Source organism: Doryrhamphus excisus, chromosome 8 (assembly GCF_030265055.1).
Source record: "Doryrhamphus excisus isolate RoL2022-K1 chromosome 8, RoL_Dexc_1.0, whole genome shotgun sequence".
NCBI lineage: Eukaryota > Metazoa > Chordata > Actinopteri > Syngnathiformes > Syngnathidae > Doryrhamphus > Doryrhamphus excisus.
Genome location: NC_080473.1, coordinates 13439033 through 13463231, shown reverse-complemented (window position 1 = coordinate 13463231; position 24199 = coordinate 13439033). Strand labels below are relative to the sequence as shown.

The 24199-nt window shown below is 38.9% G+C and overlaps 1 protein-coding gene across 1 annotated transcript in view; it reads right to left on the bottom strand.

Annotated features, from left to right (window-relative positions):
* Positions 1-24199, bottom strand: part of LOC131134457 (cGMP-dependent 3',5'-cyclic phosphodiesterase) — a 201588-nt gene that overhangs the window by 27561 nt on the left and 149828 nt on the right. Inside the window, 9 exon segments of the mRNA XM_058079773.1 lie at positions 675-727; positions 1269-1305; positions 1307-1383; positions 1386-1425; positions 3368-3427; positions 3561-3616; positions 5816-5925; positions 9994-10082; positions 10205-10294. Coding sequence (XP_057935756.1) covers positions 675-727; positions 1269-1305; positions 1307-1383; positions 1386-1425; positions 3368-3427; positions 3561-3616; positions 5816-5925; positions 9994-10082; positions 10205-10294 — 612 coding nt within the window.

Genomic DNA, 24199 nt, shown 5'->3' with positions numbered 1-24199 from the left:
AGAAACCTCATTGTGAGTTACCATGAGGTAGTTCTTCAACTATCACAACCTGTAAACTTAATGTAATGTACTAATCGCCACTATTTAGTATAGTAGTTTCCAAGTTGGGGATGCACGCAGGCCTCACAGCTAGGAAACCCGAGTTCAATTACACTCTCGACCATCTCTGTGTGGAGTTTGCATGTTCTTCCCGTGCATGCGTGGGTTTTCTCCGGGTACTCCGGTTTCCTCCCACATTCCAAAAACATGCTAGGTTAATTGGCGACTCCAAATTGTCCATAGGTATGAATGTGAGTGTGAATGGTTGTTTGTCTATATGTGCCCTGTGATTGGCTGGCCACCAGTCCAGGGTGTAGAAGACAGCTGGGATAGGCTCCAGCACACCCGCGACCCTCATGAGGATAAGCGGTAGAAAATGAATGAATGAATGATTTTCCAAGTATAATGGTTATATTTGATATATACAGTATATTTTGGAATAAGATGTCAATCATTTTGACTTGTAATTTACATCATCATCATGGATAGGGTCCATTTAAGGATTGCTGTGTAGGTAAGAAGTGGACAAGAGCAATGCAAGTGAAAGACCATTTACATGGGAAAATATGTCCTGTTTTTCTTAGTGTACTGCGTGTGTTGCATGTGGGAACGTATGACAGATCTCCGGTACTTACATAATTGATGACTTTCAGCTGGAGAGAGGCTGCATCAAGGTCATAGAGCTCACCTGAAAGACAGGAAGGAGAGGGAGAGTGATGGCTGTAAAACAAGACAGGAGCAAGGCCAGTATAAAAAAGAAAAAAAAAAAAAAAAGCAGCGAGGGACATGAATGCAGAACATGTAGGCGAGTGGACAGAAAGGAATCCACAGAGAGATGCTTTGTGACAGAGAAGTCAGGGAGAGGTGAACAAGAACCAGCAAACAGACGCTGGAATAATGAAGACAAGATAAGTGAAGCGCCGCTGTCAAGGCTACAAAGGAAGGACGGAAGAGAAGGTTTGACGGAGACGCAGGAAGACAAGATGCAACGCTGAGGAAGAAGACACAAGGCCACACTTATTTGTTGACAATTGCAGAAGAGTAAATAAAGCGGACGTATTCTGGTGTGCCCTGGCAGGCCTGCTTCCATTATGGATGACATTATAAACATTGTCGTAGTAATTCACTTTTCACGCTAGCTGACATATATTCCACCCTGGAACGAGTCGCTTCATCAGCGCCAATCACTTGATGACCATAACAAATACTGACGCCGTGTCGTTACATACCACACAATTGTAGTATGTTACGGTCCAACTCGCAGTATTCCTGCTCCGAGACGTTGAGATGCAGCAGTGCATTGTGGGACTGGATCGGTGACGGGCTGAGGGGCGGCCTCTGGTAAGACGTCTGAACAAGCTGGACCCGCACACATGCCACCGAGACCTGTGTGATGTAAGACACACGCAGGATTGATATTAATAATAATAATAATATTGATATTAATAATAATAATAATAATTAATTCATTTTCTACCGCTTTTTCCTCACGAGGGTTGCGGGGGGGGGGGGGGGGGGGGTTCTTATAGCCTATCCCAGTTTTCTTCGGGCAAGAGATGAGGTACACCCTGGACTGGTGGCCAGCCAATCACAGGGCACATATAGACAAACAACCATTCACACTCACATTCATACCTATGGACAATTTGGAGTCGCTAATTAACCTAGCATGTTTTTGGAATGTGGGAGGAAACCGGAGTACCCGGAGAAAAACCCACACCCGAGGGTGGAGTTGAACCCTGGTCTCCTAGCTGTGAGGTCTGCGCGCTAACCGCCGTGCCGCCAGAGCAATACAAATAAAATGACGAAGCCACGAAGGTTAAAAGCAGTTTCAATGGCACTACCACAGTGGAACCTTGGTTAGCGTCGTCTTTAACCCATTCAAGACTCAAACCAAAACATACCCGGAGAAAACCCACGCATGCACGGGGAGAACATGCAAACTCCACATAGAGATGCCCGAGAGTGGAATTGAACCCTGGTCTCCTAGCTGTGAGGTCTGCACGCTAACCACACGACCGCCGTGCAGCCCTACACCAATAAAAAAAAGTATTTTGTGTTCACATTTTGGTGTTTCTTGTGGAAAAAAAACTGATTGGGTTAGAGTATGTTTTGGTTTGAGTCTTGAATGGGTTATAGACGACGCTAACCAAGGTTCCACTGTCGTAGTGCCATTGAAACTGCTTTTAACCTTCGTCATTTGTTGAAATCCGATAAAAGAGCTAACCACTCAACCGCCGGCGGTTAGCGCGCAGACCTCACAGCTAGGAGACCAGGGTTCAATTCCACCCTCGGTCATCTCTGTGTGGAGTTTGCATGTTCTCCCCGTGCATGCTAGGTTAATTGGCGACTCCAAATTGTCCATAGGTATGAATGTGAGTGTGAATGGTTGTTTGTCTATATGTGCCCTGCGATTGGCTGGCCACCAGTCCAGGGTGTACCCCGCCTCTCGCCCGAAGACAGCTGGGATAGGCTCCAGCACCCCACGACCCTCGTGAGGACAAGCGGCAGAAAATGAATGAATGAATGAATGAATGAGCTCTGGCGGCACAACGGTTAGCGTGCAGACCTCACAGCTAGGAGACCAGGGCTCAATTCCACCCTCGGCCATCTCTGTGTGGAGTTTGCATGTTCTCCCCGTGCATGCGTGGGTTTTCTCCGGGTACTCCGGTTTCCTCCCACATTCCAAAAACATGCTAGGTTAATTGGCGACTCCAAATTGTCCATAGGTATGAATGTGAGTGTGAATGGTTGTTTGTCTATATGTGCCCTGTGATTGGCCGCCTCTCGCTAGAAGACAGCTGGGATAGGCTCCAGCACCCCCTCCGACCCTCGTGAGGATAAGTGGTAGAAAATGAATGAATGAATAGCACTTTTCAGAGTACTCAAGGATGCTTTACAGTAGAGAAAAAGAAATAAAAATAGAGTAAAAGATGCATTAAAATACAATATCCAAACATTAATTCAGAGCTAAAACAAGGCTAATTGCGGGGCGGGGCGGAGCGGGGCGGAGCAGTCAGGTATAAAAAGTTAGACATTAAAAACGGATTTAAACAAGTGGGTTTTGAGTAGTTTTTTGAAGGAGGGAAGGTCAGTGAAGAAAAGAGTGAATGGGGCAAAGAGTTCCATAGGGTGGGGGCAACGATGGAGAAGACTCTGTCTCCCCAGGTGTTCCAGGTATATTACATTTCTCATGAAATGGAAAAAAGCCTCTGTCAGTGAAGTAAACACAAGGTCAAACCTTGTTGATATGCAGAACGTGCATCACAGAAGAAAAAAAAAAAAAGGTCAAAACATAAGCTGGCTAATGTCGGCGAGATAAACGTACATGTTTTTCCAGCATGTTGAGATGCACTTCATCCTGATCAGTGAGAGGACTACAGCCCACCTGCAACACACCCACACACACACACACACAGGATGAGATCCAGTACAATGTGGACATCCATTCTCTACACCACATGTGTGTACAAAAGTACTAATAAAGTACATAGAATTGTATTTATTCACTACAGACTCACCAGTAAAACAGCAATAGCCTTGGTTCTCTCCTGGTCCAAGACAGGAATAACAACAGCTGAAAAAAAAAAATGATAGAACCAAGGGAGCCATTGATTAAAACTCACTCCTTTCAGCCTCCTTTAATTTCCCCTTCATGTTCTTGTCTCGTTCTTAATCTTTTTTCAATTTGTTTTTCCTGCATGTTCTTGTACTAATAATAACAATGTGTGAATGGAACGTGGAATGTGAATAAAATAAACACTCGTTGTTACTATGATTATTGGTAAAGAAGACACAGCATCAGCAGATTATTTAATAGAAAAACATTTATATATTCATGAAGTTGCTACTTTCCGGATATGTGAATAGCAGACAAGCAAAAAAAAAAAAAAAGCAGCATTATTATTACAGGATCCTTTTTTTGGCTTCTTACCATGTAATTACATCGAAAATGGAATAGATGTTTGGGCTTGTGGAAACAACACAGAAACAAGCCTCCTTTACCATACCGTCATCACAACTATGCATTCTATTACGAGTGAGTGGCTCTTGTTGCTGCTCGTCGACCTTTAATTTCTCTACTTTTGGTCTCTTGTCCACATTTGTTGCCCACGCTCAAGCAGACCCTCAGAAGTTATGTTTTGTTGAGCACTCAAATTATTTTGTCCTCCCACATTCTTTCTGTATGTAAGCAATATGCAAACCCCTCAAAGAAGCACACCGAGATGTCTGTCCAACAGCATCATTAGAATAAAATAGATGAAAATCACAATAGATGAAAATATGAGCTGGAAACCTCATATTACAAATAAACAAAATAAGGTGGACAGAAATATTTCAATATTGAACAAAGCAAAATTTGAAAGCAAAAGCAAAGCAAAGCAAAGCAAAATTCTCAATCAGAAATCACTCCACATTCTTTATTGCTCTCTGAGTCTACCATATCTTACTTATTGTGTGGCAATATGGGCTAATAACTATAAAAGCAATCTTCACTCGCTAAATGTACTGCAAGAAAAGGTCAGTAAGGATAATTCATAATGCCGCCTACAGAGAACATACTAACTCCTTATTTCTAAAATCACAAATACTTCAACTTGCTGATATAGTTAATCTTCAAACAGATAAAATAACGCATAAGGCTAAAAATAACCAATTAGCTAAAAACGTCATCCAATACTTCTCTACAAGAGAGGAGAAATATGATCTCAGGGAAGAAGTACATTTGAAACACTTATATGCTAGGACTATGTTAAAAAAAAACATAGCATTTCAGTATGTGGAATCAAACTATGGAATGGATTGAGTAAGACCCTCAAACAATGCACAACGATGAGCCAATTCAAGAAACAATACAAGCAGTTGATGTTTGCTAAATACAAGGATGAAGAGTCTTGAACCAGTCATGATGTGCTATATATATCACTATATTGACACTTACTATGGTACCCATTATGTCACTGGATGGTCATATCACCTCCTACTTAGGTATGTGACAAAAATTAAAATAAAAATAAAAATAAAAAAAAAACAAATTATATTAGGATAAAAAAAATTAAAATAAAAAAAAAACTAACTTAAATTATATTAGGAAAGCAGGAAGTGAACAAATGTAACAGTTACTGATTGTAAAAGTACCAGATGGAGGGGTAGCATTTAATAAGCTTTGCTTCTTCCTACTCCTTTTGGACATGTGGAACTGTGAACTGATTATGGGATGCACTCAATTGTAATCTGATGCATGTTCAAATGAAATAAAACCATTACCATTACCATAAAACAGGAATCATGGTTTCTACAGGGTACATCATTTCCAATAATGATGCACACTTGCCAACATTGAGGAACATGTGTGAGGATTACATCCATTCTCTAATTTTGAGAGATGAAATGTTCTACAATCCAACCAATCATAGACTTTATAGTCCTCGAGGTTAGATTTTTAGGAGGTGCACAAGAGAATGACCTCAAAACTGAAACTGGCGAATTGCAACAAAGGGTCAAAATGAGTGAAAAGTACCGTATTTTCTGGACTATAAGTCGCTCCGGAGTATAAGTCGCACAAGGCCAAAAATGCATTGTAGGGGCTATTTAGTAGTGTGTTCCTAGGTTTCTAATATCTGTTGATTTATTTTTTGTTGTTGTTTTGTTTGGATTACTTTTGTAGGAACAGCCAACCTATGAAAAAAAAGTGCGACTTATAGTCCGGAAAATCCGGTACAATAACGAGTACATGTTGGTAGGTCTGCATTATGTCATGTACATCCACACAAACCTCTTTGGTGTGCCGTCAGCGGCGCTGCAAGGTAGGTTCTGTATTTTTCCGGGAGTTCCGATGATGGAAATCCCGCACATTGACATCTCTTCAGCTGGTCGACAACGCTCCTAAGAGAAGACAAGTAACTCAGTGGACGCAAATCTCAGTGGGCCCGGGTGGGTCCCTGTGCATGTGTGGCTACCCTCAGGGGTGCAACCCACGAGCATGCAAGCTAAGTGCAGACTCTGATATGTCCACAGTGTGAGTGTGAATGGTTGTTTGTCTATATGTGTCTTGTGATGTACATGCACTTCTCGCTCAAAGTCGGTTGGGATAGGCTCCAGCTCACCTGTGACTCTAAAGAGGCATATATGATGGATAATCATAATGCATAATATGGAAATGAACGATAAAAATAATAAAGTAGTAAATTCAGGTAAATTCATCATTAATTTGCTTGATTGAATAATATGTGGAGGTGACACAATTGCACCCACAACACTGACTTGCAGTCCGATGTGCACGGTGGCCATTTATTCCAGCTCACCAATGTATGGTCTGTTTCAGTCAAAATTATTATTATTGCTAAGCCTTATGATTCTGACCTTTTGCTTATTTCATGCTTTTAAAGCAGCTTTACAGTACAATCATTGAGGAAATTGACGCACAGGAGGGTAAAAGCAAATAGCTCCCGTGGGCGGTTACGAGAGGCCAAGGAAAAGCACCATAAATTAGTATGTACAAGTGACAAATCAAATGGGATTAGACAATAAAAAGCACATTGTTTACCATACGGGGGGGCACAGGCTGAGGTGCTACAATGGCGCAGTGAAAGCTGTGACACAAACACAAGCTTACGTTCGATGCCCATTTCAAAGAAAACACTATAAAAAGGTCTTAGTTTTGATTGTTTTGAATGACATGTTATTGGATTGTTTACCTTATGTCATGTACAGTATACAGACTTCGCTATGTCATAATTAATGGTATAGTATAGTTCATTTGTTTCAGATGTACTTCTCGAGTTACATTAAGGAACATCACATGGGTTTGGAATATTTACTGTGTCCGTGAAAACTACGAATCAATGCCATTCAAACACATCACCTGTGGCTTGTAATACTATTAATATTAAGGCGGTCGCAAGGTTAGCGCGCAGACGTCACAGCTAGGAGACCAGGGTTCGATTCCACCCTCGGCCATCTCTGTGTGGAGTTTGCATGTTCTCCCCGAGGGTTTTCTCCGGGTACTCCGGTTTCCTCCCACATTCCAAAAACATGCTAGGTTAATTAGCGACTCCAAATTGTCCATAGGTATGAATGTGAGTGTGAATGGTTGTTTGTCTATATGTGCCCTGTGATTGGCTGGCCACCAGTCCAGGGTGTTACGGTAGTTACATTAAGGAACATCACATGGGTTTGTAATATTCACCGTGTCCGTGAAAACTACAGATCAATGCCATTCAATGCCGATCACAAATCACATCACCTGTGGCTTGTACTACTATTAATATTAAGGCGGCGCGGTGGTCAAGTGGTTAGCGTGCAGACCTCACAGCTAGGAGACCAGGGTTTGATTCCATCCTCGGCCATCTCTGTGTGGAGTTTGCAAATTCTCCCCGTGCATGCGTGTTTTTTTTTCTCCGGGTACTCCGGTTTCCTCCCACATTCCAAAAACATGCTAGGTTAATTGGCCACTCCAAATTGTCCATAGGTATGAATGTGAGTGTGAATGGTTGTTTGTCTATATGTGCCCTGTGATTGGCTGGCCACCAGGGTGTACCCCACCTCTTGCCCGAAGACAGCTGGGATAGGCTCCAGCACCCCCGCGACCCTTGTGAGGAAAAAGCGGTAGAAAATGAATGAATGAATGAACATTCTGTCATTGTCGACTCTAAATTGTCCATAAGTGTGGCATTGGCTAGTCAACAGTCCAAGGATGTACGCAACCTCCAGACTAAAGACAGCTGGGATAGGCTCCAGCATACCCCTGGAACCATAATCAGGATTAAGTATCATACAAAATTAATAATTTGCTTAGCTCGGTTTAATTACAGTGTGAACATCAGCCATAACCGGGGGAACTCTTCAGAAGGATCTGTGCAGATAAAGCCAGCTGTGGTTCCACACAGAGTGTGAAATAATTAGAAAAAGTGCAGAAATTCACCCCGACTGGGCAAAACATGAAATAATTGACCATTCCCGTGTCCAAAATGCCTGCAGGGCGATAGTTCTTGTTAAAGAAGCGGATAAAAACAGCCCAGAGAAGCCGTCTGACTGAGGGAGAAGGTGACGAGATTAATGAGAACCGCAAGCTGTGAAAAAGAACTGCAAGTTTTAACCCTGTATAGGAAGAGTTGGGGGGATATTTTGACTTATAGGCCACTCGGTATTGGGTAGATATACTTTATACATGTCAGTGACCACAATGGAAGCTCAACTTCCTCTTCCAAATTAATAAAACATTTGGTCAAATATGCATTGTTGAAGCGAAATGGGTAGACTTAAAACTGCACTAAAGGTGCTCAAGATATATATATATATATATATATATACACTACGTTTTTTCATTTATAAGTCGCTCTGGAGTATAAGTCGCAGGAACAGCCAACCTATGAAAAAAAGTGCGACTTATAGTCCGGAAAATACGCTATATGATGTTGGAACGGCAACAGTAACCGTAGAGCAGGGGTCTCAAACACGCGGCCCACGGGCCAAATGTGGCCCGCAGGACACTAGTTTGAGGCCCCCCGCCTTGATATGAAAGTTTAATGTTAGTGCGGCCCGCGCAAGTTTGATATGGATGCTGTATGGTATCATGTACCCAGAAAAAATTATTACGTTTGATTAATGTTCATGTTAAAGGTTAAATAACTGTTAATAGTTATCCTCCCTATCCGTGTGGAAGTGGTAAGTTTTTGGCTATTTAAGTTTAAAGGAAATAACTTGAAGGCTACCGTTTAGGTCGCTAGCTCTCTAGTTTGCGAGTTAGCATGTGTCTCAAGACCCTGGAGTTGCGCAATATGTTGTAAATAAAAAAAGTATAAATGTGACTATAGTCGTGTTTTGTCATGTCTACAGGGCTCTAATAATGCTTTGTTCATTTTAATCTGAAAAAAATAATTTGTCTACCCACCAACTATATGTGGTTTCTTATGTTTTTATTATTTGCCGTTTTATTATTATTATTATTATATTTATTTATTACTGATTGATTGATTTTTTTTATTCTTCAAGAAAATGTGCTGGAGCTTATCCCAGCTGTCTTCGGGGCGAGAGGCGGGGTACACCCTGGACTGGTGGCCAGCCAATCACAGGGCACATATAGACAAACGACCATTCACACTCACATTCATACCTATGGACAATTTGGAGTCACTAATTAACCTAGCATGTTTTTGGAATGTGGGAGGAAACCGGAGTACCCGGAGAAAACCCACGCAAAACTCCACACAGAGATGGCCGAGGGTGGAATTGAACCCTGGTCTCCTAGCTGTGAGGTCTGTGCCCTAACCACTAGACCGCCGTGCAACCCCATTTATAGTTTTGATAGATGTATTTTATATTGGATTATTGATGTCTGTTTAAAAGGACATGTTCAGTAACTTATAACAAAGTCATAATTCTGGACATTTGAAGGATAAATCAACATAATCTTCATCGTGCTGATATGAATGCGTCTCCATGACCATGTTTGTGTACAATCTGGTGTTTGTGCCGCAGTGAGGTGTCATTAAAAATGATTCTTGTCTGACAGACAGATTCATCAATAATGTAGTGTTGTTTTTTTTTTTTTTTTGTAGGCGCCTGGGCAGCCACGGCAGCGCCACTCAGAGCGGGAACGCTTCAAGAGAGCACTTAAAGACAGGACGGCTGGGGCCTCACTATGGGGGGCCCCCCACCCCCCACCACCACCACTGTCACACCTGCTATTTAGCCCTGCGGCGTTTCAGCCACTGAAGATGAGGAAGTGGAGCATCATCAAGAAGCGGCGTAAAGGGTTAAAGGTAAAACCGATGGCGTTTGTGACGTGATTTAGCGTTAAGCAGCTCATAATCATAGTCGCTCCCTCGCCGCAATGCCTTCTCAGGGCACCAGCTCCCTTGATAAAGCTGCAGCCAATCACAACACAGCGGTCTTCCACTCAAAAGCAAACATCTGCGGTGTGCTGCGCGATGAAACAAAAACAACACGCACCTGATCTTTCCCTCCTGTGGCAGCTCATGCGGTGGGTTGTCAGACAATAGCCTCGAGTTTCCCTCCAATGTGTACACACATACACACACCTGGAACACAAATACACAAACGCATGAACATTTAATAGAAATATTCATTCTTATTATATTATATGCATTAACTCCACATTAACTCCACATTAACTCCACCGCTCATGTGTATGTGCTTATACCGTGCTTGGTAGCAGCGCCTGGACGCCGTCTCGAAGGGCCGCTCGCAGTGAGCGCACATCGACAACCGCCGCCAGCTGCAGCAGAACATCCTGCGGAGGGAGACAACAAACATATGCCTTTTGCTTCTGTTTGGCACAGCTCATTTACAACAGAAAACCCCCCGCATTTCCAAAACCAAAGCCCTGAGCTTAAGTTGGCTCATTTTGTGCAAGTATTTTGTTGTGATCAACCCCGTACACTGCAAAACGCTCCCCCCCCCCCAAAAAAAACATTCTTTGTGCCAACAATATTCTGGAGGCACTTTAGCTAAAACTTTCAAAGGAATTAGTTGTGCTTTTGTAGAATGTACTGCCTTTATATTGGGCAGCACGGTGGTCGAGTGGTTAGCATAAAGACCCGAGTTAGGAGACCCGAGTTAGGGTCATTGGGAGTGACCAGGATGGATAGGATCGAAATTTCCCATTTTGCCATTCAATGCCGATCAAAAATCACATCACCTGTCGCTTGTACTATTATTAATATTAAGGCGGCACGGCGGTAAAGTGGTTAGCGCGCAGACCTCACAGCTAGGAGACCCGAGTTAGGGTCATTGGGAGTCATTGGGAGTGACCAGGATGGATAGAATCGGAATTTCCCATTTTGCCATTCAATGCCGATCAAAAATCACATCACCTGTCGCTTGTACTACTATTAATATTAAGGCGGCACGGCGGTAAAGTGGTTAGCGCGCAAACCTCACAGCTAGGAGACCAGGGTTCAATTCCTCCCACATTCCAAAAACATGCTAGGTTAATTGGCGACTCCAAATTGTCCATAGGTATGAATGTGAGTGTGAATGGTTGTTTGTCTATATGTGCCCTGTGAGCCAACCACCATTCCAGGGTGTACCCCGCCTCTCGCCCCAAGACAGCTGGGATAGGCTCCAGCATGTCCGCCTCCCTTGTGAGGATAGCGGTAGAGAAAATTGATTGCTGGATAGACTACTATATATTGTTAGACTGGATTTAGCATATTTCATGTTTAAAATGTGGTTGCACGGTGGTTGTGTGGTTAGCCCGTAGACCTCACAGCTAGGAGACCAGGGTTCAATTCCACCCTCGGCCATTTCTTTGTGGAGTTTGCATGTTCTCCCCGTGCATGCGTGGGTTTTCTCTGTGTACTCCGGTTTCCTCCCACATTCCAAAAACATGCTAGGTTAATTGGCCACTCCAAATTGTCCATAGGTATGAATGTGAGTGTGAATGGTTGTTTGTCTATATGTGCCCTGTGATTGGCTGGTCACCAGTCCAGGGTGTACCCGGCCTCTCGCCCGAAGACAGCTGGGATAGGCTCCAGCACATTCGCGGCCGTTGTGAGGATAAGCTGTAGAAAATGAAAGAATGAATGAATGTCTATACCAGCATGAAGGTGACTATAGGGGTGTTATTTCATGTGTGGAATAATACTGTCAATATAAAACTTGTGTTCCATTGAAATATTGTTTTATCTTGATATTCATGATTCGAACCTGAGCATCCTACGAATGTAGGATTTCCATTTGTTCCATTGGTATCTGTTCTCCAGGTATGTTTACATTTAGAACTAATGTACGTACAATGATGCGTTTGAAAGAAAACGCGATTTCTGTTTCCGGTGATAATACTGTCTAATAACCTTTGTGTTGTGTTTTATGTAACACGTTTTATTGCTCATTAAAATATGGGAGTTGACTGGGCAGAGTTGTTTGAATTTATTTGGTCCTGATCCGACATTGAGCGCCCCGAGAAGCAATGAAACAACTTGAGAAAAAATGACTTTCTTTGAGGTCTGTTTTGTCTTTTTTTTTGAGGCAAATAAAGTTAGAAAACAACATCCAAATGTGCCTTGAGAATGTTTTTTATATCGTCACCCTCCCCAAAACGTCAGTAAAAGCGAGGGTCACCATTTCAATTGCAAGTAACTACCTCAGGAATATTCACACACTACTTTTATCCCTCGCACTCACCACACTGCGTTATTACAGCGGTTTAGTGTAAAAATATCTCAGTGGGACTTCAAAATGTGATCAAAGCATCAGAAAACACTGGACTGGATATATCTAAGAGGCTTAAGGCACTGCTGTTTTTAAGACGGTGTGGTGAATTTAAACTGGAAAGATGTAGAAATATTGCCTGTGACTGCCGGATCTACTTTCTTGACAAAGCTGAGTTAGTCACACCAGAGAGCATCTTCTACCCAAGGATGTCCACATTTAAAAACTTTACTTTAAAAATAAAAATAAAAATAAAAATAAAAATAAAAATAAAAATAAAAATAAAAATAAAAATAAAAATAAAAATAAAAATAAAAATAAAAATAAAAATAAAAATAAAAATAAAAATAAATAAAAATAAAAATAAAAATAAAAAAACCTTGGAAACTAGGAAAGCAGGAAGTGAACAAATGTAACAGTTACTGTTGTACTTTCACCTTGTACTTTGGTACAGGACAAAAAATTTAAAAAATCAAAATTCAAAAAAATTCAAAAAAAAATTAAAACAAAATAAATAAATAAAAAAAATAAAAACCTTAAACTGTATTATGGAAAGCAGGAAGTGAACAAATTTAACAGTTACTGATTGTAAAAGTACCAGATGGAGGCGTAGGATTTAATAAGCTTTGCTTCTTCCTACTCCTTTGGATAATAATAATAATAATAATAATAATACATTTTATTTGTATAGCGCTTTTCAAAATACTCAAAGACACTTTACAGAAGAATGGAGTTGAACAAAAGCAAGTAAACAGAGTAAAAGATACATAAAAATACAACATTCATTCGTTAATACACTCTTAAAACATGAGTAAAAGCAGGGCGGGGCGGGGCACAAAAGTTAAGACATTAAAAACATATTTAAAGAGGTGGATTTGGACATGTGGAACTGTGAACTGATTATGTGATGCATTCAATTGTAATCTGATGCATGTTCAAATGAAATAAAACCATTACCATTACTTTTAAACTATCCCATCATCTCTTGTTCCTCAGTTATGGGATGTGAGAAAGCACAGCGACAAGGACATGTGTGTGTGTGTGTGTGTGAAGGGGAGGGGCGTGTCTTGGCTTGGTGGGTCAAAGTGTGAAGGGATGCAAGCGGAGCAAAATGAGGAGCCGGGGAATGTGTGGAGAGTCTTGTCATGCCTGAGCACTCAGTACTGCTTATTACATATGATTAAACGTGATTAGCTTTGATCGCTCAATCAGTCGGTCATAATGAAGCTGGACCTCTGCCAGCCGGTGAGAAAATCACTTTCAGTCCGAGTGGATTGCATCATCAACTAAAAGGGCTTGGAACGCTTGTTTTGGAAACTAATTTCATTATCCCTGAAAATGTAGCTGCTGTGCACAATCATCTGTCATCGGAGGTGTGTGTGTGTGTGTGTGTGTGTGTGTGTGTGTGTGTGCATATTACCAGTTGCCTCCGTAAAGGTCAAACTCGCTGTCTTGTGACCTTTCACAGATATTTCTCACAATAAACCTCAAAAGCATCTAATACATTGCTGCATCTGCTTGTCACTCAACCGTACATGATGTTATATGGGAGGGGAATATTATAACTGTTACTGTAAGCATGTTTTTCCAGCCATGACAAGCTGTAATCTGCAAATGAGTACAAACTGGCAGTCTTCAAAATGTGAACAGACCATTTCATTTCATTACGCTAACAAGATTCGATTTTTTTTTTTTTTTTCCTAATGCCATTTCAATTTGAGTGAATTTGGACAAAAGCTTTTATCTGAATTGAAAATGCCACAACCCCAACATTATTATGATAATGGTGTTTTGCCATTATTGTATTTATATTTCATTTCATGTTTTATAAATCAATATTAATGTGCAAAACTGAACTGAACAACTGCCAAGAATCTAAACCAGGGATAGGGAACCCACGGCTCGGGAGCCAGATGTGGCTTTTATGAGGACTGCATCTGGCATGCAGATATTTTAACATTTTTTGCTTAAATTTAAAAATAAAACATGACAGAAATCACAGTAGCCACGTTTACATGAGGAGTTTTTCTCTTTCCGAAAGCAATGGTATACATGGAAAGGAATATTCCAATGCCGTGTCTACATGCGCCGCTATAATCAACCAGAATAGTCAATGGGGCATGCCCAGTAAAGCGTAAACACCAACATCACGTGATACAGACTTCCTCGACTTTTTCTTTCACTTGATGGAATAATTTTTTTCGTTCATCCAGTCTTGAAATGTTATTTGAATCAAAAACAAACTTTCCTTAGCAGTCCAGTGCCGATTGCGCGCCTCCATTTTTTTAAAAATCGAAGAACAGCTGGAGCTGCGTGTTACGTCATATCTCAGCATTCGCTGAAAGAACGCACCCGGGAACAGGAAAAGATAAAGTATAATATTTGAATTTATTTTATTTATAATATTTTATCATTTAAAAATTATTAAAATAATAATAATTATTATTAATTATTATTAATAATAATTATTAAGAATACAATTAATAATAATCATAATTTTCATATAATTTTCATATAATTTTCATATAATTTTCATAGAATTTTCATAGAATTTTCATAATATTTAATGAATAATTAATAATAATTTAATAATTATTATTAAAATAATTTTAAACTTAAAACCATAAATTTTTTTCTTAATAAAACTGGACTTGTGAATGGCGTATTGAAGGGTTTAGATTCTGTTCCACAGATGGCGCTAATGCGCACGAAAGCTGCTTGCCAACCGCGAATAAACAACAGAAGAAGAAAAACACCACAAAGTCTGACAACTTTCCGTTTGAGTGGATACAAGATACCGCGATCGGATTGCGGAAAGGAATATTCCACCCCTGTGAATCCCATTATATATTCACTCGGATTGGCACTTTTTTTTCGGAATGAGGTGTATACAAAGGTTAGAATCTTTCCGTTTGAGCAAATAACCCGAATGGAATTGGAACATTTGGGTCCATGTAAACGTGGCTAGTGTTAAGAATATCGTTCAAAGTATAAAACCTTTTAATGCATTCTACCGATATACCCGGGTCATTTAGAGGTCAAGAAGTAAACTTCGTTCCTTTGATCAAATAGTCAGCCATCTAATTCTGCAGAGCAAACCCTTTTGATGAAGAAGATGGTCAAAAGAAAGAAAGATATGGAATACGGTGCAAAGCATACAGCCCCAGAAGTCGCATTAAGAAGTATATTATTTATTATTGATGAGCTTCAGTATAAAACTCCAATTAAAAAAGAATAAATTCAAAGACTTCAGTTCTTACTTTACAATAAGGTACAAAAAATAGAGTAGTTACTAAGGAACTAATGAAGAACTAATGAGGAATTAATGAGTGGTTAGGGTTAAGTAGGTTATTTCCTCATTAATACGGTCATTTTGCGTACCTTATTGTAAAGTGTGACTACATTGTAAAATATGTGACTTTCATGGCTCTCTTAGTCAAAAAGGTTCATGACCTTTGCCCTAAATGCTAAAATTTAATTAAGGATATACAAATATTTGATGTAATTTGTTGGCTTTGTCTTTGCCCTTTCATGAACCTAATTCATCCCGTCATTCTTCCATATAGCTTTTTCCTCCCCGAGGTCCTCTCTAACCACGATGCACTTGCATCCCCCTCTTTGTCTTTTTTATTACCAGCATTTCTAATCTCACTGAGAGCCCTGACATTTTGGATGGCACCTGTGATGAGCATAATTTAACACATCTCTCTCATTATGTTTTTATGGTCCCAACCCACAGCAACCAACACAGCCTCCCCTCCGCATATATACTGAATACTTTATGAATCTCCCTTATGATAAACATACTATACGTATAGTGTTTAACAATTTGTACATTTGCAGTAAATAACATTCAAAGAACATTGATTTGGGCTGCACGGTGACCAAGTGGTTAGCACGCAGGCCTCGCAGCTAGGAGACCCGAGTTCAATTCCTCTGTGTGGAGTTTTCATATTTCATGTTTAAAATGTGGCTGCACGGTGGACGTGTGGTTAGCGCGCAGACCTCACAGCTAGGAGACCAGGGTTCAATTCCAACATTAACCGGGCTGAACAGCAAACAAGTGGTTAGGACACAGGCCACACAGCTAGGAGACCCGAGTTCGGGTCATTGGGAGTGACCAGGATGGATAGGATCAGAATTTCCCAATTCCATTCCACCCTCGGCCATCTCTGTGTGGAGTTTGCATGTTCTCCCCGTGCATGCGTGGGTTCTCTCCGGGTACTCCGGTTTCCTCCCACATTCCAAAAACATGCTAGGTTAATTAGCGACTCCAAATTGTCCATAGGTATGAATGTGAGTGTGAATGGTTGTTTGTCTATATGTGCCCTGTGATTGGCTGGCCACCAGTCCAGCGTGTACCCTGCGTCTCGTCAAAGACAGCTGGGATAGGCTCCAGCACCCCCCGTGACCCTCGTGAGGATAAGCGGGGACATTATTTATTACTTCCTTCATATTTTTGTGCCATACCGACCGCTTAAGCTTGTTACGTTTTTAGCTTGCCGCTTGGGCCATTGTTGACAATTAAGAGCATCCCTTTGCAACGCCATGCAATTGAATATCCCCGCTGAGATATGAAGGTGGAGAGGCGAAAAAGACGGTATAAAGGTTGTTGAACTTTTTAGAAATGGAGCTGCCACTTTCGGCATCTGAGTTTGCAACGATCACCAAAATAGCCCATAAAATCTTAGAAGTCAAATGCACTTAATATTTCTAGTTTTTTTTTAAAGTTCTATTGTGCTCAATACAATGAAATCATATTTCTGGCTGGCTTATATAGTGTGTGCAGTTCCATACTTCACTGCTATAAGAGCCACACTCAGTTGCTCTTCAACACTAAAATATCTGTAATGCTGCTGAACAAGTGTAAAAAAAAACACACACACACACACACAAAGAAGACAGCAGTCCACCCCACAAGAGTAACAGCAAAGAAATGAGTTATGAATGATATTGCTGGACACCACGACCTGCTAATAAAATGTATTATGAGGGAAAAATTACAGGGCAAAAGGCCCTCAACCACTATCATCAGAGGTAATAAAAAACTGTGGAAGACTTCTGGAGCACAACTGTGGGGACAGAAGCTCACTAAAAAGTTTAATCAAGTCTGAAAGGGGAGCACACAAGTGGGTGTGATGAAGTCATGAGCCATAAGCTCTGTATAATGTCAAGGTAATTTTATACCAAGCATTTTTCTTACCTTCTCTGGCTGGCTGGTAACCTGGATTATTATTATTATTAATAATATAATAATAATATTATATATAAAAATAATAATTATTATTATTATGCAATAATATTATATATATATATTATATAATATTATATATAATAATATATATAAATCATATATATATATAATAAAAAAGTAATTAAATAATAATAATAATAATAATTATTATATAATATTATGTATAGTAAAATAATAATAATTATTATTATTTAATAATATTAATATTAATGTTAGTAATAATAATAATAACTATATTATTATTATTATGCAATACTACTACTAATAATAATAACTATATTATTATTATTATTATTATTATTATTATTATTATTATTATTATTATTATTATTATTATTAATGATATAACGGTCTGAATGTGCCATGGTGTGTGATATATAATACATATATATAATAATATATGTAATATATATAATATTATATATATAATAATAAAAAAATAATTAAATAACAATGCCAATAATAATAATAATAATTATTTACTAATATTAATATTAATTTAATAATAATAATTTAATAATATTATTACCAGTATTAATGTTAATAATAATAATAATAACAATAATAATAATTATTATTAATTATATAATATTAGTTATATAATATTAATTATATAATAATAATAATAATAATAATAATAATAATAATAATAATAATAATAATAATAATAATAATAATAATAATAATTATTATTATTATTATTATTATTATTATTATTATTATTATTATTATTATTATTATTATTATTATTATTATTATTATTATTATTATTATTATTATTATTATTATTATTATTATTATTATTATTATTATTATTATTATTATTATTATTATTATTATTATTATTATTATTATTATTATTATTATTATTATTATTATTATTATTATTATTATTATTATTGCATCGTGGTAAACTGCTTCCACGTATAAATTCAGCAGTAGGGGCCCAAAGATGCAGACTGGGATGCTCAGCAGTGTCGTGCATGTAATATGCATGATGTAAGTCTTAACGAAATACTATTAATGTATTCATAAGTACAAGACGATGCAGTGCGAGAGCAGCAAAATGTGGACAGCGTTTCGCTGTCCTCTCTGCTTCCATTTGACGAGGTGATCAGAGTACTGAGCAAATTCCGCATGTCCCGCTTTTATGGTAAACATACTTTCATCTCCTCATGGTTAATAATTCCTTCATCACGCTCGACAACACATGAATCTATGTCAATGTAAATGCAGTGTAATTTAATTTGTGATATTGCCCATAAAATGTTTACATGAATATATCTTGTTTGGATTTGGGCTGAAAACAGCAATATAATGCATTAGTTCCTTAACAAGATGCATTTGCATAATCCCTGACAATCTTCTTAGGTACACCCACGCACAAATCAATGATCTGCTTTCATACACTCTTGTCCCTTATAGCTGAGAAGTGGTAGAAGCAGCAGCCCCCCCCCCTATTTTCCACATCATTGTCTCTCCCACATGGAATTATATTTTTAAAGATAGCCATAATCCAACTAAACTATGCATCATATTAGTGAGATGGCCTATTAAATACCTGGATGCTAATGCTTTGGCTTTTAGTTTTTATTACTGTTTCATTCTCATATTTAGTGTTTGAATTATGTATTTTATTTCCTTGATGTGTTCTGTGTACAGTGTGAGTGACAAACAACTGGACATTACATCCCACCCAACCCTCAATGTCGTATTTTTCTTATTTATCCCGACATTTTCAACACTGAAAGTGTTTCTATGTACTCGGGAGTATGACCAACCACAGCAAAGTGGGCGTGCCTGGAGGCGGGCCATGGGTGGAATACATAAAAACAAACCGTTTGGCGAAAACCACGAAATGCAAAGAAATATAGATGAATAGGTGCAGATTCTGGAAGAACTAGAAAGCTTTGTGTGCTGGTTATTGTGTGTAGCTGCTCTATAGGACTCCAAAACTCAGAAAAATCAGTATAATCGATCCCCTTTAATGTCCAGGCAAATGTTACAGTATTTTTATAACACAAAAACAACCCGTGAGATGTGTAACCTGGAAGAGTTTGGGTGGATTACACATTACCCAGCATGCTTTGCTACGCAAAGAAGGGTGTAATAGATGATTGATTTTTTGTTATTTTCTATTCACGCTGCTTTTAATCGTATAGTAATTGGGCCACTTAACTGGACATAACATTTGCGTCGTAAAAACAACACGGTGTACTGTAAATTACAGATGTCCCGATCCGATTTTCAGGATTGGGATTTGAAGAACTGGCTTCATGAAGATGTACCACCATGCAGACATGTCCGCGGTGTTTAAAATTGGACGTTGGATATTCGGCTCTGTCGCTACAGTGGGTCGTTTGTGAACAGAACAGTAGTGGTAGTTTGTGTGCGGGTTATTGTGTGTAGCTGCTCTATAGGACTCAATACAAACAGCAGAAAAATGAGTATAATAGGTTCCCTTTCAGGTTCAGGCAAATGCTACCGTATTTTTATAACAACACAAAAACATCACAATCCGTGAGATGTGTAACCCGGAAGAGTTTGAGTGGATTACACATTACCCAGCATGCTTTGCTACGCAAAGAAGGGTGTAATTTTCGTGCAGTTATTTTCTATTCACCCTGCTTTTAATCGTATAGTAACCGGACCACTTAACTGGACATAATATTTACTGTAAATTACAGATGTCCCGATCCGATCTTCAGGATTGGGATTTGAAGAACTGGCTTCCACGACTCATGAAGATGTACCACCATGCAGACATGTCCGCGGTGTTTAAAATTGGACGTTGGATACGGTTGTACAGTGGTAGTTTGTGAACAGAACAGTGGTGGTAGTTTGTGTGCGGGTTATTGTGTGTAGCTGCTCTATAGGACTCAATACAAACTCAATACAAACGGCGGAAAAATGAGTATAATAGGTTCCCTTTAAGGTCCAGGCAAATGCAGGCATATGTGTAACCTGGAAGAGTTTGGGTGAATTACATATTACCCAGCATGCTTTGCTACACAAAGAAGGGTGTAATAGATGCTACTGTTTTTAGTTGTGTACAGTTAAATTATTTTGACTTTTGGTCTGAATCTAAGATAAGATAAGCTGTTATTAGTCCCACAAGGGGAAATGTTTGGAGTCTGGCACCCGTACTAAAATCGATGTGCATTTTGTTCTAGATACAATATTGTGAAATTGAAACTAGTTTATACGGAAGGAATTGCTTGATTAAGCAAATCGTTGTAAGCAATTTGTTTGCTTTGGTCTGCCAGGTTGGCCAACTCAGTGCTATTTTCCAAACATGGATGAAACTGCAGCGCCAGATTTGGCCACTCTGGCTCTTTTTGGACCTCAATCAGAAGATGAAGGGTAATTGCTACCAACCAATTAAATAAAATCACCAATTATATTATCCGATTAGCCCCTTGATGCCTTGCAACGTGTTCACCTTCACCCACTCAACAAGTTAAGCCATGAAACATTTAAGAGGTATAAATTACAAATGCATACAGACTTCAGTGCATGTTGGCCTGAGGGACCTTTGTCGTGATGCAGTGGGCCCTGGTTGTTATTCCAACAGAGCTGGGTCTCCAGTAGCATCACTAACATACTGGAGACACATGCACTGTAGAATACAGCCAAGCCATGAAAACAGGCCACCCCATGCACATACATTTCCACGTCTCAGTGTGTCCTTTCGACCGAGCTGTATCATTTCGCGTCAGCACGGATTCAAATGGAAAACCATGACTTGGTTTGTGATGTGCGTTCTCCTGTTCAATTCCAATTATCACTTAATGGTGATGATTGGCAGCCAATCAATCAACAGAGTGCAGTAATGGTAATGGTAATGGTTTTATTTCGTTTGAACATGCATCAGATTACAATTGAGTGCATCCCATAATCAGTTCACAGTTCCACATGTCCAAAAGGAGTAGGAAGAAGCAAAGCTTATTAAATCCTACCCCTCCATCTGGTACTTTTACAATCAGTAACTGTTACATTTGTTCACTTCCTGCTTTCCTAATATAGTATTTTTTTTTGTTTTTGTTAAAATTTAAAATTTAAAAATTGACACTTACTATGGTACTCATTATGTCATTGGATGGTCATATCACCTCCTACTTCGGTACGTGACAAAAAATAAAAATAAAAATTAAAAAACTGAAAAATAAATTAAAATTTAAAATTTAAAATGTATTTAGCAAACATCAACTGCTTGTATTGTTTCTTGAATTGGCTCATCGTTTTGCATTGTTTGAGGGTCTTACTCAATCCATTCCATAGTTTGATTCCACATAGTGAAATGCTATGGCTTTTTCATGTAGTCCTAGCATATACTGCATATTGTTTTGTCTCATTGTTTCAAAATCTTGACTATTCAATACATCCATGTTTGTATGAATACTCCATAGACAAAACTATTAAACATTTTTAATGCCTGCCTTTTATTCTGTCATGCTGCTGTGATGATTGAAGTATTTGGATGTCTATTCTAAAATTCCGTAAATATAAAAAAAGCACTGTTTTTTTTTTTTTTGAGCACCGATTTGGCCACAATTTGAACACCGGCAGTGAGAACCAATTTGATACGTATGCCCAAGAAGGACTCAGAACACAAAGTTGGGTTGTGAATGAAATTTGCTAAACTGAGACCGTTCCTATGGATCATTCAAGAAGTGAATGATAGCTAGAAGACGCATAATTAGTGATGGAGGGTTTGATTCCATGAATGACACTAACACATGATAATGCTCGTGAGACATTCCGAGCGAGGTGTTGTAAAAGACCTGCACTAAGATACAGTACATTTCACAAATCCATGATTACTATGTTCTTGGAATGATACCAAAATGTTCCGATACTTCAATTTCAAATGTCAGGGCCAAATTGTATACGAGTGCTTCACACAGAATTGATTCAAAAACCAGCCAAACACTCATGGGAACTACTTAATAAGATGCAATTTTCTGACAGAAAGGAAGCCCGGCCAACCTTTTTCTGAGCTCAAGGTCCTTTAATCTCTTCTCTGGAGACCACAGAGAGCAGACAGCTGGTCCTGTCTGATCTTATCGCTATTAACGTTTCGTTAAAAATGCAAACAAAAGAAAGAACAAACGAACGAGGTATATTGTACATTCTCCAATGTAGCTCAGCATGGCTGCCTTTATGCTATGATTTATTACTTGAGCAGATTCTCAACATATTAAACGGGATTTGCATCAAAAAGAATTTTGAACGAAAAGCAAAATCAATCTGAAGTAACGTTACATTATTTGTGGTTATTTGCACATGTGTATATGCCATTGATCAGTCTATTATGTAGTTATGATTATATCACATTATTATCAACGCCCGACATTCGATTTCGTGCAGTTTTTATTACATTTCATTCTTATATTTAGTGTTTTAATTATGTATTTTATTTCCTTAATGTGTTCTGTGTACAGTGTGAGTGACAAACAACTGGACATTACCTCCCACCGAAGCCTCAAAACCCCAAACGTTGTATTTTTCTTATTTACCCTGACATTTTCAACACCGGAACTGTTTCTATGCACTCAGAAGTATGACCAACCACAGCAAAGTGGGCGTGCCTGGAAGCGGGGTGGAATACATAAAAACAGACCGTTTTGGCGGAAACTACAAAATGCAAGAAATATAGATGAATAGGTGCAGATTCTGGAAAAGTTTTGTGTGCTGGTTATTGTGTGTAGCTGCTCTACAGGACTCCAAAACACAATACAAAAAAATTACGGAATATACGGAAAAATTTGTATAATAGGTCCCCTTTAAGGTCCAGGTAAATGTTACAATATTTTTATAACAACACAAAAACATCACAATCCGTGAGATGTGTAACTTGGAAGAGTTTGAGTGGATTACACATTACCCAGCATGCTTTGCGACGCAAAGAAGGGTGTGATAGATGATTGATTTTTCGTGCAGTTATTTTCTATTCACACTGCTTTTAATCGTATAGTAACTGGGCCACTTAACTGGACATAACATTTGCGTCGTTAAAACAACACAGTGTACTGTAAATTACAGATGTCCCGATCCGATCTTCAGGATCGGGATTTGAAGAAATGGCTTCCACGACTCAAAAAAAAAAAAATTGGACGTTGGATATTCGGCTCTGTTGCTACAGTGGTATTTTGTGAACAGAACATTAGTGGTAGTTTGTGTGCAGGTTATTGTCTGTAGCTGCTCTATAGGACTCAATACAAACTCAATACAAACGGCAGAACAGTTATTTGAAGAAATAGCTTCCCACGACTCATGAAGATGTACCACCATGCAGACATGTCCGCCGTGTTTAAAATTGGACGTTGGATATTTGGTTCTGTAGCTACAGTGGTAGTTACCCCTCCTTGACTGCTGTGTCATTGACTGCTGGTTGTTTATACTAGGGACTATCAATAAATTACTATTGCGTGGAGGAGTTTGTTAAAAAACATGTCAGATTATAAATCGCACAACAATTTGACCAATAACCTCGTCAAATGATTAGGCATCCTAATTTGGATGCCCATTTTTTCCGATTAGATTTTTTAATGGATCTTTTACTGGATTAGGGACCTGACTTACAGAGGTTTGTTACAAAAGCCAAACAATATTGCTGATCATGTTGTGTAATAAAGTAAATTCAACAAGAATTCGGTTGCATTATTTTTGAATGCTTTGAAGACCTATTTTATAACCAGATTCAAGTTTGTAACGAACTTTCAATCA